Source organism: Bos javanicus, chromosome 12, assembly GCF_032452875.1.
Source record: "Bos javanicus breed banteng chromosome 12, ARS-OSU_banteng_1.0, whole genome shotgun sequence".
Classification (NCBI taxonomy): domain Eukaryota; kingdom Metazoa; phylum Chordata; class Mammalia; order Artiodactyla; family Bovidae; genus Bos; species Bos javanicus.
The window spans coordinates 33103620-33118452 of record NC_083879.1 but is presented as its reverse complement, the minus strand read 5'-3'; the positions used below and the strand labels follow the sequence as shown (position 1 = coordinate 33118452).

The window sequence follows — 14833 nt, the reverse complement described above, 5'->3', positions numbered from 1 at the left end:
GATGCTTTCCTCTAATGAGGTTTGACAGAAAACAACAAATTCTGTAAAGCAATTATCCTTTAATAAAAAAATAAATAAATGTTAGTAATAATATAAAAAACTAAAGTGATAACAACTGCATTAAAAAAATTGCACCAAAAAAGTAATGATGTAAGATCTTACAGATTGCTTTTTTATTTGAGAGACAGAAATCATACATAAATCACTTTTATATACATTTTTAAGAATAAAGACTAGAATCCACAAGTGAAAAATGAAACTTCTACCTTGCTTCCAGTCTCTCCTGCACCATTACGTTCCTCCTACTCCCCACGTGGGTAGCCTAGGGGTGCGGTGAGGTTCTCAGCAGGGCCTCCAAACCACTGTCAGTGCACTTTCCTAGCACTTGGATTTCCTGAAGCAGATAGAGGAACCTTTGTGGTTGAACTTACATATTATTAGCTGAATATGTTCATTTTAGTGACATCACTGAGAAGGCTTAAACCTGCCAGTGGAGTTAGGTGGGTCGTGTTAATACTAAGGTACTAACAGGCAGCAGGAGAGTGTGGGGGAAATCTTAGCACATGAGCCTGCCTGTTCCCAGCCTTTCTGCAAATAAGTCTAGGTGCCATGGTCATTCACTCCCTTATAGGAGACTCTGAGCCGAGTCATTAAACCCGAGAGAAAATGATAGATTAGTCAACGGAGATAGGCTCGTTACACATGGGGACAAAGTTTAATTCAGTTTTGAGTGTTGACGGTTTTATGTGATTGACTTTGTGGAGAAGGGTGAAAGAGGGGAATCAACTCTTCAGTTGTCACTAAATGGCAACTCACTCCAGTATTCTTGCCTGGAGAATCACAGGGACGGTGGGGTCACACAGAGTCGGACACGACTAAAACGACCTAGCAGCAGCAGGGCAGTCTTAAAAGTTTTTCTAAAGTAAAAACTTCGGTAAGACGGGGAGAATGAGAATTTACTCTTGCTACCAGGCTCCTCCGTCCATGGGATTTTCCAGGCAAGAGTATTGGAGTGGGGTGCCATTGCCTTCTCCCTACATTAAGGTAGAGGCTTATAATTACTGATTAAAACAAATTTAATATATATTTCTCCTTCCCCCGATTTGGGTCTGCGTAGCCTGCCAGTTGGTGTCTACTTTGCCTGGTTAGCTCTGTAGCTACACATGAGCATTACAGAATTTGAGAAGTATATGGGGTTTGTGTGTTTTTAATTTGAAAAGTTTTTCTAGAAGAAATTTGACAGGTAGGTGAGCAAGAAAGGACTTTTCTTATGAATTCAGCACAATCTGAAAAAGTAGGCAAGGTAGAAGAAACTTGTTGACAAAGATTCAGAAATTTATCTGAAGTAACAGCCTGATCAGCGAACTCAAATTCATGATTATTGTCTGGGTCAGTATTTGAAGGAGGGAAGGATGGTGAAATTGATAACAGGTGAAAAATAATAGAAACGACATGAAGAGAGAAGTTATATAGGGTAAAGTTAAACACGTTTCAGTATTTTTCCTACTTTCTTGACTTTTCTTTTAAAGCAGTGTCTAGTGAGGGTAGCTAAACTACTTACTTACTGTTCACCTTACTTTACATGTTTTATTTTCTTTGTTGGGGTTTTTCATTACCAGGCTGAGTTGACAGAGTGTTTCTTAGGTGCCATGAGTAGGGTTTTAAAGATGCACACTGACCCACAGGCCCTCTCGGTGACCCCACTTAGCTTGCCTACCTTCTTCCTTTGGATTGAGACGATCAAAGGTCACCTTTCTGTGGGGTTTCCACATAAAAAGCATAATCACAAAATAATGAACTTTCCCGTTTACTTCCTGGCTTATATTTTTTGAGGAGACTTTTTCATAAGGTGATGTTGGCCTGATTTGGTTCTCTGATAGGGGAGAAAACTGATGACCAGACAGCATCATTTTTGAAATCACTTGCTTATAGTCTTGCTTGTAATCTTAAAGTAAATAGAGGTTTAACTAATTACTTTGAAATATAAGTGTGGTAATTTTAGATGAAATATGTATATTCCAGTTTTAGATTTTAGGAATTTCCAGTTATTTATTAATTAACATTTTTCCCCTCACTTTCTATTTAAGTGACCATTATTAACAGGTCTGAATAATCAGCTTTAATAGTGGTTTTAACTGTCCTCCTATAGTTATTTAGGGCTTCCCTTGTGGTTCAGCTGGTAAAGAATCTGCCTGCAATGTGGGAGACCTGGATTCAATCCCTGGGTTGGGAACATCCCTTGGAGAAGGGAAAGGCTATCCACTCCAGGATTCTAGCCTAGAGAATTCCATGAACTGTAAAGCCCATGGAATCACAGAGTTGGACACGGCTGAGCGACTTTCACTTCACATAGTTTTTATGTTTGCCACAGGTATTGGTTACATCAGTGAGATACCGTTTACTATAGTCTGCTGTGTGCACAGCACTGTCCTGAGTGTAGGGAAGTTGCCATTGCTGGTTTAGGGATTTGTTAAGGGTAGAAATGGAGTGTCTGCAGCTTCAGATTATAAATTGGCATATTTATCTTTCTAATAGTTCTATTAGTAGGAATTTAATATGAATGAAAGTTAGCCTGTATCTTAAAGTAAGTGAAGGAAATTGGTTGTATACAGAGGAATCCATTTGCCTGGCTTTTAAGTAATTCTTATGAAGTTATAGCCTCTGTGCCTATTGAAAGGTAGTATTCTGCCCCTTGTTTTCTTGTCTTTTAAACACTTAAACTTGCAAAGTCTGACACTGCTATAGCATGAAGAAACCCTTTGAACAGAAAGTCCTTCCAGCAGAAATGCTATTTTGTTAGAATATTTAAGGTCAAGCGTTGTCTTTTTCCTGTTGGAACAGCACCTTGCTAACTAGTGCTAACACAGGAGGATAATTATTAAACTTTACAAGCTAATAAGTCCATAAACTAGATAAAAAATTAAAAATGTGTTTTACCTCAAAAAATGGTGCTGATTGATTTCAGCAAGTATGCCCAATTTCCAAGGCTGTTTGGGTTTTCTGTTTGTTTTCTTGTTTGTTTGTTTAGTTTTATTTATTTATGGTTCCTATGCTCTGTGTGCAGCTTTGTATGTATTTCACAGATAAGGTAATGTGTGAAGCACTTAAACTCACCAAAAATTTTAGATAATAAGTTTGATTGAACTTGGAATGGAACCACTGGGTGGGATGGAGGTATAACAAAGAATGAAATACGGGTGGATGGGGTGGGAATATATATTTACAAACAATATTTTTTATATTTATAATTGCTTAGGATTTAATATGACTTATTAGGGGAGAAAAAGAATGAAAAAACACTCCCTGCCAAGATGAAGATGCATTTTCTTTTGGAAAGAACCACTTTATTTTCCTCCTTTCTTTTTCTTTTTTCCTTTCTTTATTTTTTCTTTTCTTTTCTTTTTTTTTGTTTTTTTTTTGTTTTTTGTTTTGAAGATATTTGGGCTATAGGGTGTATATTTGCAGAACTACTAACGTCAGAACCAATATTTCACTGTCGACAAGAGGACATCAAAACTAGTAATCCTTATCACCATGACCAGCTGGACAGAATATTCAATGTAATGGGATTTCCTGCAGGTACACATTATATTTTTGTTTTTGTTTTTAAATCACTGTTGTTTGAACTTAGATGTCTTCATTGAAAGGATGTATATTTTTAGCTGATGAAAGCTACTCTTACTCAATTCTTTATATTTATGACTTGCATTAATCAAAGACCCAGAGAAATAGCAAAATTTGTAGAGTTCACATATTAGCATAAAAATATTTATGGGTTTCTTGAATTTGAGGAGTGTATTTTTGTTTCATTTCGGTTTTTGGTTTTGTTTTGTTTAATATTTAAAATGATAAAATATTTGAAATATCTGCGTTTAAAAAGTGCCTTTAGTTCTCACCATTGGCAACTGAATAGAATTCAGGAGCATGTCTTTTTGTCTGACAGCACTTAATAATAATGTCATTGTTTGGTGTTTGAATACAGATTTTGAAGACTGTTTCTACTTGAAACATATCGTATTGAATCATAGCATTTTTTGCTCTATAACCCTTGTCAGTAAGAACATTCTTTCCAGTTAAAACAGGTAGGATGTGAGTGAAGGCCCAGCCCTGCACAGCGAGCGGGCCTGCTCTGACTGCCGCCAGGAGGGGTGTTGGGGCATCTCGTCATGGGCTTTAGAGCTCCAGTCCCAGCCCAGTCCTTGTGCGACGGAACAGGAGTCCATTACTCTCCATTTGAAACGCCTGCATAGTTTTGGCTAGTCAAGTACTTATTGAAATAATAAACAAGTTTATTATTAATAAATATATATTAATAACTTAAAATATCAATAACTTATTGAAATAATAAGAAACAATATATTGTTTCTTATTAGGAATTTTTCTCAGGTCGGTGGCTCAAAACTAATAAAGAAATATCTGGGAGTTATAATTCCACATTCCCTTTAATTATCAGTACGTGCAAAATAGCTACCTTTGTCCAGAACTGATCAACATTTCTACAAAGATTGCTTTGTTGAGATGGGAGTTTCATTTGTTCACTAAATATTTATTGAGCACCTGCCATGTTTCAGGCACTGAGTTAAGTGTAAAATATTGTTGATATAATAAATGTGATTCTTGCCCTCTTGGAGTTGACATTGAGCTGCTTTAAGTAGAATGTTGAAAGAATAAGAGTAGTTTGAGTAGGTGGAGAAGAATGGCCTTTTCTTCCCACTTCCGAATGCACTCATCATTTCAGGGGTCCCCTGAGGAAGGAGCCTGACTTACAGGGCCTTGGAGGAGGGGCAGCCTCCACAGGAGATGGTTCTGAAATGGTTGTTAGGGTGTGGTTCCACAGTTGGGATCCGCTTATAGGGAATCTGAAAACCAGGCAATAGAATTTAGATTTGATGTGCTAAAGAAGGAGAATCTATGATAAGTTCTTGAGAACTAGTGCTGTGATTTGTGTTCTACTTTAGAAAGGTTTTTATGGCAGGGGTATGTAAAAATTTAAGAGGGGTAACTGAAGTCAGGAAACCAGCTCTGACCTGCAGCAGTACTCCACATGTAAAGTGATTTGGATGGAGAAGAAAGGATGGTATAATTTTTTAGAGTAAGCCTGTAATTGGAAGAAAAAAATAAAAGATTATCTCAGGATTTCTATTTGAGAAATTGACAGAAATAAAGAAATTGGAACAAGGAAGTAGTCAAGGAAAAAATTCCATTTAGGAGTTTAAAGTATGTATTTAGTTTACAATATGTGGTATCTGGAGGCTAGATAGCAGATATTTTTATAAGCCAGTTGAGAGAGAAGCTAACCTCTGGAGGTCACTTAAAAGCTGAGGTGCCGTGAAGCTACCTGGTAGAATGTGGGCACTTGTGGCCTCTCAGTAACGCCTCTTGATGGGGACAGCAGGTTTCTCAAACCGCGTGTGGTGTTTGAGTAACTAATGCCAGCACACCTGACCAAGACTTTTCCACCTGATGGGTCCGGTAGCTGGGGTTGCTTTTGTTGTTGTTATTGAAACTAGCCCAGGTTCTAGCTGACTTGTTCATATGCTCGTATATCCTACTCTCTGTTTCAGACAGCTGTAACTGCTTACCTTGATTGCCACGGAAAGCAGTGTATTTAATAAGGGGAGCGTAAGGAGGGCCATATAAAAAGGACAGCTTACAGCTGCTGAGGGGGAAGATACTGCATTTATTGTTGAAAAGATCGGTTGCTGGATTAACCAAGACATGACGGGAGAAAAATTTTACAGATAAGAATAGAACAATTTAATAATGGAAATATTTGTTTATAATTTGTTGGTGTCTTAATATAGAAACTGAGATGACTTATAGTAAAACATAGAGAAAATAGACATTTAAAAAGTTTAAAAAAAAACAAGAGAGAACACAACGTATGGAGAATGCATGTACAGTTAAAGATGTTTACTGCAGCTCACCATTTATTCAAAGTCTGTACTTTCAGGGAGGTTAAAATGTAGGACATGTAATGAGAAGTGAAGTCACCTTTATTAAAGTTCTTGACAATAGGAACCTAGACAATATAAAATTGTATCAATGTGTTTCACAGATAAAGATTGGGAAGATATAAAAAAGATGCCTGAACATTCAACATTAATGAAAGATTTCAGAAGAAATACGTAAGTTGGCAAGAAAATAGACTGTTGATTTTTGCTTTTCTAGAATACTCAGGATCAGATTGAATACTCAGCATGATAGAATACTTGACAGAAGACTAGTCTGTTAAATAATTTTACTTATTTACTATAATAAATGTTTTTGCATTGTGGTAGTCTTCATTTCTTAAGATGTTTGGTGATACAAGAAGGTGAATGTCTAATAGCAGCAGCTGATTTGGATATGAGGGGAAAAGTCAGTTCATTTCTTTCCATATTTGTTACTTTCTGGAAGCTCTTTGTCTGTGAAAGGTATCACAGCTGAAGCAGTAAGAGACCGAAACAAACCAGCCTTTGCTGGTAGCCACCTGTCTCCTCCTGGGTTGGGTTGTAAATTTAAGCAGGTTTTTTAATAGAGAAGAAGAAATGGTTCATCTATTTTCACAGCACGATCAGGGGATTGGGACATGCAGTTTACAGACCTATATGACAGTGTTTTTAAAATTTGTACTTATTTTAAGCTTACTAGTAAGGCTGAGTTCAACTCTTGACCCATACGTTATTTAAGATCATTGTTGCGATAGCATTCATGTGAACAAAAGCTAAGCAGTCTGTATGTTATTCATGAAATTATCTTGGCATTTAATCAGTGGTGTCCACTTAAAAGTGATTGTGGGAGTCCTGAATGAAGTGTAAAATTGATTTAATACCATTTTCAGTGTATGTTCTGTGTTGGTTATGATTAAAATAATTCTGTTCAGAGAATTTTACCCAATGTAAAATTAATCTCAAATCTAATGTAGATATTTCATAGTGTTTCTCTTTCAGGTATACCAACTGCAGCCTTATCAAGTATATGGAAAAACATAAAGTTAAACCAGATAGTAAAGCATTCCACTTGGTAAGTTTTAGAGAACAGTACTAATGAACTATATTTTTCCCACCTGTTTAACCCAACCTGACTTTTTTTGACTCAATTTCTGTGGTTACTCAGTATTCTTAGAGTTCTTTAATAGTAATACTAATAGAGAGTTCTTGTTGGTGTGTACTAGTAATGATATCCAAACCCAGGTTTTTCCAAACCCAGGTTTGACAGCCTTAATGTTTGGTTACATTTAATTTTCTAAAGACAGTCATTGAACCAAGTCTGTCACTTTTTTAAAATTCTGTTCATTGGTTTTCATCAGTTATTTTAAAATTTCAAAGAATCAAAATGAAAACAGTCTTACTGTTCTGAAATAAGGTTTAGAGATTATTTTTTATTTCAGTCCTTTGAAAGGTTGTTTACAGAATTTTAACTCCCAAGGTGCCACTTATAAACGTAGCTGTTACAGGGCCTTCAGGGCCGCTGTGCGTTGTGTGCTTTTTCTGGGAGAGTATGAGAGATGCGGTGTGTAGATAGTGCATAGTAGGAAACTGATTTGAGCTAGGATCGAACTGTGCACTATCAAGGTGACCTGTGACATTATAGTCAACCGTTGTCAAATTTGTTTACAGTGAAATTTCCATTTTTACATTAAAGCAATTAAAAATGTTTTTCAGGTTTATGTTTTTCAAAGAAAGTAATATAAAGGAGGATTGAGGGAAGCAAGTTGTATTTTGCTTGGCTTAAAATTCTTTTAGTCCTTTTTTCCCAGTATTTTTAAGTGAGTTCATTAAACAGGAATTTCTCTACTTTGAAAGGATTAAAATTTCCTTTAGTACCAGGCCACTTGGCAAATATTTCTTCCATTTCTGCTTTTTCTTCTCCTTCTACTCTTCTACTTCTGCAGTTATGTTTTATCATGTCCTGTATCATACATTTCATATCTAATCAGCAACTTAAAAGACAGTGCTCAACTGACCATATTACTACACAGTGTATTATTATCCAAATCATGGCTTCCTATAATATACTTAAGATAGTACCCAAATTGGAAGGTAAGTTAGATCCTTCAAAGTTACGGCCTTATTTATTCTAACAAAATACTGGTGACAGTGGTAGAGCAGAAGTCCCGCTTTAGGGGGATTGCCTCACCATCCACCCCGCCTGCTGCTGCTCATTCTAGTCTAAGGCCTCTCACCACCCCCACCGCTGACACTCCAGAGACCAACTTTCTTTTCCACTCACCTGCTTGTTTTTGCTAGGGTAACTGTCTTGCATAGTCCCATCTGAAAGCTCTAATGTAATTTCATTAAACCTGTGGAGTGTTTTAAGTAGCAAATCCATGCTTTTCCTTTCAGTCTCAAAATAAAATTATGCTTCTACTGAAATATCAGCTCATTGAAATTAAACTGTCACCATCTCAACATTTCATCTGCATTTAAACATATCTCCTGTCCTTTTGTTCTTGATTGTCTCATCTCCCACCATCTCCACATGTTCCATGGTTTTCAGAGTGTGTCCTAGTCCAGCAGCACAGTCATCTGGGGCTGTTAGGAAGTGCTCCTGGGCTGTTCTGGAGTGCTCTGAAGCCTGGAAATCATGGTGTGAGGTCAGAGATTATAAGCCAAGAGACCACCATTTAGATACTATCTTAAATAACATGTTACATCAAATGTTCTACTTCATAGAGCCTGTAGTAAATTATATTTCAACCAGAAGATACTGAATTTTCACATTAGTGTGACATTTCTGTAAGTAATATTAGTTATGATGATGATGATAGTAATGGCTAAGACTTATGTAGTGCTTTCTTTGTGCCCAGCACCATTATAATTGCTTTCTACATATTAACTCATTTAATTCTGAAAATAAACTGTTTTTAACCCGTCTTTGACAAACGGGGTTACAAAGTGGTTAAGTAACTTGTTTCAGAGTCACTCAGCTAATAAATGTAAGGTCAGGATTTGAAGCCAAGCAGTCTCCTTAGAATCTCCACTCGTAAGCACGCCCCTGTTCTCTGTGGTTCTGTGCCAGTCCCCGCATCTGTTTGTAGACCTGGTGCGCACTGTCAGGAGAGCACTGTCCGACCATCTGTGCTGTCCAGTAGGGCAGTCCTGAGCCATGGGCGGCTGCCGAGCTCTAGAAATGGACCTGGTATGACTGAGAAGCTGACTTTTAAAATTTAGTTTAGTTTTGATTCATGTGGATTTACATCAATAGCCACATGTGGCTAGTGTATTTATATTACAAGTTTTCCCTGTAATAGAAAAATAATAACTCGAAGAACTTTAGTCCTGTTCTAAATTGGGTATAGCAATTTAGATAACGTAGGGAAAAGATTGTTGGTTTAGAGTAAGAAGACATGAGTTTAGTTAGTTCTTAAAGGAGAACCAACTGAGATAATGAATATTAGAATGACTAAAATGTGAATTACTACATTATGTGGAATAATTGGGGAACTTGGAGAGGGGAGTTAATTTGGGGCAATAAATGCCTCCCTATTTTGAGGTATTATTAATTAAAAAAAAATGCATCCCACAATGTGCCACAGGTGTGACTATGAGAAGTAAAACAGTGATGTGTTTATGACTTATGGTTTCAGCTTCAGAAGTTGCTTACCATGGACCCAATAAAGCGAATTACCTCAGAGCAGGCTATGCAGGATCCCTATTTCCTAGAAGACCCGCTTCCTACATCAGAGTAAGTGATCAGTTTGTTCACTCACCAGCTCCATAGACGTTTTTGGTGCCTGCTTTCCTCTAGTTGTCAGCTCCAAGTCACCATCGCTCTTTATGGGGACCCAGGGGAATCCTTTTGAGAGGCAGAAAGTGAGCTCTGATGACTGAAGTGTCCTCGGGTTTTACAGCTGGCATGGTGCTGGCATCATTTGCCTCTGTCATTTGGTTAGTGACAGGTTGGTTCCACACACTGTCTGCCTCACCGCTTGCAGTTACGGTTGCAAACTCCACCCCAAGTACATTTGTGTTTCCATTCTTTCTTTCCTTTTAAATGTAGCAGGGAGAGTAAAAGAGAAATGTTTGTTTGACTAATCACATTCCTGCCAGAATCTGTCTCTTGTTTGTGATGATAAAAAAGGACCACTGAGATCAAAGAAGAAATCAGAGTCCTCTCGGAGTATTGTTGATTATTCATACAGTGAGCCGCCCTCCCATGGCCTGCTGTCACGGCAGTGGTTAGAAGAAGGGACTTGCTGTGTCACAGTTGCACGAAAGATGCTTATTACATCACAGAAAGGGGGTTTGAGTCCAGACTAAAAGATGAAAGCAAGAAACACTTACATACAGCATTTGAAATACTGGTTAGTATACCAGAAATCGTTTTTCTTTTTCTTTTTTCTTATGATCAGTGTTTTTGCCGGTTGTCAGATCCCTTACCCCAAACGAGAATTTTTAACAGAAGAAGAACCTGATGACAAAGGAGACAAAGTAAGTATTAAAGTACAGTTGGCATCTGGCTTTGTTCGGTGCCCCCATGACTTCTGGCATGGACATCTTTGGTTCTCCCTCTGAGTTGAGCTGTGTCTCTCTGTTTAACCAATTGAGAAGAACCAGCAGCAGCAGCCGGGCAATAACCACACGAATGGGACCGGCCACCCAGGGAACCAAGACAGCAGTCACACCCAGGGACCCCCGTTGAAGAAAGTGAGAGTCGTCCCTCCTACCACTACCTCAGGTGGACTGATCATGACCTCAGACTATCAGGTACTCAGGCTGTCTCTCAGTGACCTGCGTGTCAGTACTGCCTGTGGGCTTGTGAGCACTGGGAAATGCGACGTAGCTAAGAAAAGACCTGCCTGTGTATGCCAGCACACTGATGGGAAGAGCTATGGGCGTGGAAGGTGCCCGGTGGTACAGTAGAGGGGGCTTAGCCAGACTTGGGGTGATTGGACCTAAATTGTGCTGTTGATTGGCTCTGTGACCCTGGACACGGCTCTAGTTTCTCATCTGTATCATGAGCGGGCGCATCTACCCTGCCGCTGCCATGGGGCAGCTGTGGTGACCCTCAGCATCTGGCTCACAGCGGTGTTCAGGAAGTGGTGGGTCTCACTTCTGCAGCCCCATCCAGCCTCAAGGGGGTGGTTCAGATCTTCTCAGTGTCTTCATTTGTCGGATGTGGGTGATGGCCAGTGTGAGGCTGTAGTCAGGATGAAATGAGACTGTGTGAGCTAATGGCAGTGGCCAGCCGGACCGACAGTCGTTTGATAGATGACACCAGTCACTGTGTTCATTATTATTATCTTCCTTAAAACTCTTAGTAGCGTTCACAGTACGCAGTGAGTACTTGCTGAGTGTCAGTGGTGGTGCTGGGGGTGTCATGATCATAGGAAGAGCTTGTCAAGGCTTACCTGTGCCAGCTCTTCTGTCAGTGTGGGACAGACCTTCCTTCCTCCAGGCAGTATGATAGCTGTGAGGTAAGCGCTATTGGCAGGAAATTGGGGCTCATGGAGGTTGAGCCCCTTCCCTCGTTCACCCGTCAAGCCAGGGTGGACTCAGGACACAGACTCAGACCTGCTAGGCGGCTCCCTGTGCATTCTCTCCAGTGACAACAGCAGTTCCTTCACAGACAGACCCGTTCTGAAAACTGTATGCCTTGTTCTGATCCTATTCCCATCTGGTCTGAATTCACTGTGGAAGTGTACTGAAAACTTGACCCATGAGAATTATTTACCTACTGAAAGAGATTGTAATAAATGGATAAGGCTCCCAGAGCCTGCGACTACACGTCAGGAATTAGATCTGAACTCTTCGCATAGTTCATGGGGGGTGCAGCCTAGGAAGCCCTGGGGATCACTGTCTGCTGAGTGGTGGCTGTCCTGCGGTGAGCTCAGCGAGCAGGGGCTCCAAGGCAGGCGTCTTGCGAGCTCATGGTTGCTGCTCCCCTCCCCACCTGGGAGACGAGCACATCTCCGGCACACGAGTGTGTTTGCACACAAGGTGTGCGTCCTGAGCAGGGGTAGGGGGAGTGGGGGGACGCTAACCTTTGCCACTGAAACCAAGGAAATGCTGCTGTGTGTGTGTGTGTTGACGTTATTGTGGTGGTTTTTATGAGTGATTTCAAAAATAGTATTTCTGACTAGTTTTACATGTCCACTCTCTTTAAAATGTTGTTTTTGCTAGGGTTGGCGGAATTTCGAGTTATATGATTTATTAGATATCTTTGAAAGAGGAAAGTATTAAATTGTAGTTAATCTTCCATAGTGTTTGTTTTGGGGAGCTAATAGCATGAGAGAAACGTGCAGGGCTTTGAATAAGAATATAACCGATTGAAACTAGAGGTGTTTGACTCTACCTCTTGTGCTGCTTCTAGAATTGAGAATACCACTCTTCCTACATTTCAGTAGCTGTAGCTTTACCTTTGTATATCGCTTGTAGCTGAAAAACAAGGTTCATTAATTTATAGAGCATAAAAATATCTAATGCTGAAGAAATAATTCTGTAATTTCCTTTCTTGTCGTATTCATTTCTTATTCTTCAGTCATGCATGGGTGTTGGGAGTTTTCTATTGAAAAAACAAGTATGTAGATGAGCTTTGAATTTCTTCTATGTATACATCATTGAGTTCAAGAGTAAGTGTCCCAGACAAATTATTTATGAGGTAGGTATGAGTAGCATGAAAGGGCGTTCCTGTTAATAGAATGAACCACGCAGCACAGGAGTAAGACTCACTTTGGTGTTATTTTATCAGCAGTACTTCTGACCTTCATAAAGAAAGGCTGACACTAAAAGATTTTAAGGGTTTTGTCATTTTAATTCTAAAGCCAGTACCTAGCACAGGACCTTTAAAGTTCTTACTGCTGTAAAATAAGTGACATCTCGAACACACAGAAGCCTTGCTGGCCTGGGGTGCAGCCAGCCCACAGCAACGCCGAGTCACGTCTCCTCTTCCTCTGCTTTTCCAGCGTTCCAATCCGCATGCTGCCTACCCCAACCCCGGACCAAGCACATCGCAGCCGCAGAGCAGCATGGGGTACTCAACTACCTCCCAGCAGCCTCCACAGTACTCCCACCAGACACATCGGTACTGAGCTGCGTCGGACACCGTCCATGCACTGTCGCGGTGCCGCAGGCCGCCTGCAGCTTTTGGCGGGAGCCTGGGATGGGCCATGAGAATGTACTGTGCAGCCACGCAGTCAGATGTCCGGTAGCCAAGTTCCACCGCTTTTCACAGATTGGGGTAGTGGCTTCCACGTTGTCGCTGTCTGGAGTTAGGCTTGAGAATAAAGTGCTAGCACAGTTTGTGTTGTGGGTTTGCTACTTCCATAGTTTACTTGACATGGTTCAGACTGACCAATGCATTTTTTTCAGTGACAGTCTGTAGCAGTTGAAGCTGTGAAACGTGCTAGGGGCAAGCATTTGTCGTCGTATGTGGTGAATTCTTCCAGTGTAACAACATTATCTGACCAATAGTACACACACGCAGAGGTTTAACTGGTACTTGAAACACGCAGTATACATTAACGAAGCAACCAAGACTCAACATGAGATTATTTCGGTACACCTTTCATTTCAGTGTCTTATCAGTGGGTTGATTCATTTTCTACATTAATCAGTGTTCTTTGACCAAGAATATTGCTTGGATTGTTTTGGAAAGTACAAGAAGCCACATAGTTTTTCCAGGAAGGTTTCAAAACTCCCAAAGATTAATTTCCAACTTCTGAGTTTGTTTTTATTTTCAATCTATGACTTGACTGGTATTAAAGCTGCTATTGATAGTAATTAAATATGTTGTCATTGATATAAACCTGTTTGGTTCAGCAAACAAACTAAAATGATTGTCATAGACAGTGTTTTATTTTTCCTGTTGGTGTTGCTGATTTGTGAGCATGCTTTAAGATGAAAAAAGCATGAGTGATAACTTCCTTAAAAAGGTGCGGCATCCGATTCAGATATTTTGTCCTGATTTTAAAGCTGGTTGGTGTAGTGCTACTAAAATTTCGTTCAGTTCATTTTCTTTTTTTAAAACTTGTTCGCACGTTGTTTAGGGTGCCCTTACTTCAGCAAAGAAGAAGGAGTAGGAGAGCCTTAGACTTTTTGAGGAAAAAAGAAAACCTATAACATACAATGTACTGTATCAAACTATTTTACATGAATGACACAAGTATTCTGAATTTAAAAAAAAATTGAACATTGTTAAAAACAAGGTGTTATGTAATAAATTTATTTTTCATAAATCAAAATATGGAGTCAACTGTATTTTTATGTACACACAGGTGTTTTATTTTAAAATGTGCCCTAACAAGTGGCCTCTGAGGAAACCTTTTCAGGTGTTTTCATTGATAGTATCTTTTGCCTCCACAATGAAGTGGTGGCCTAAGGTTTAGATATAAATTCGTTTCTCTGTACACTTAGTGCAATAATTTAAGATGAGAAATAGACACTTTTCTAACTGAAAGACATTATAATGAGCCTTCCCTTTCTAGAATAATGCCAGAATCTGTGTTATGCTGAGCCCATTTTGTTTTATCCCAGATAATTATTTGAGAGGGAGTCCCTCCTTCACAAAATACAGAAGATTAAAAACACTAACATATTCTTTTCTTTAAAACTCAATGCATTGAAATAAAAACATTCTAGAACATTTTAAGAACTGAGGGATCCTAAAACTGAGTGGCCCGACCCTCACGGGACGGATAATTTTTGGAAGCTAAGTTTGTGTTTCCGTGTTAGTTCTTCACTCACACAAGGCACAGATCTGAGAGCAGGGCCCCACCTCTGTCACTTCCATAGCCCTTTTACCTGAATTTCCCTTCCACTCTGATTGTCTTCTGTTGTTCTCTCCCTGCCCTCAGTGCCGTGCTTTTGAAACTCATGCACATGAGAATCATCGAGAGCTTTCTGTCTTC

The 14833-nt window shown here is 39.5% G+C and overlaps 1 protein-coding gene across 4 annotated transcripts in view; it reads left to right on the top strand.

The window, feature by feature from the left end:
- CDK8 (cyclin dependent kinase 8) overlaps positions 1–14167 on the top strand; it is a 72623-nt gene extending 58456 nt beyond the window's left edge. For 2 of the 4 annotated variants that reach the window (XM_061434919.1, XM_061434922.1), the window contains 7 exons: positions 3436–3579; positions 6059–6128; positions 6933–7005; positions 9572–9669; positions 10337–10415; positions 10533–10691; positions 12890–14167. In XM_061434919.1, coding sequence (XP_061290903.1) covers positions 3436–3579; positions 6059–6128; positions 6933–7005; positions 9572–9669; positions 10337–10415; positions 10533–10691; positions 12890–13015 — 749 coding nt within the window. In that variant the 3' untranslated portion in view covers positions 13016–14167. The remainder of the gene's footprint in view (positions 1–3435; positions 3580–6058; positions 6129–6932; positions 7006–9571; positions 9670–10336; positions 10416–10532; positions 10692–12889) is intronic. The other 2 variants (XM_061434920.1, XM_061434921.1) reach the window with 2 other exon arrangements.
- Positions 14168–14833: the final 666 nt, after the last annotated feature.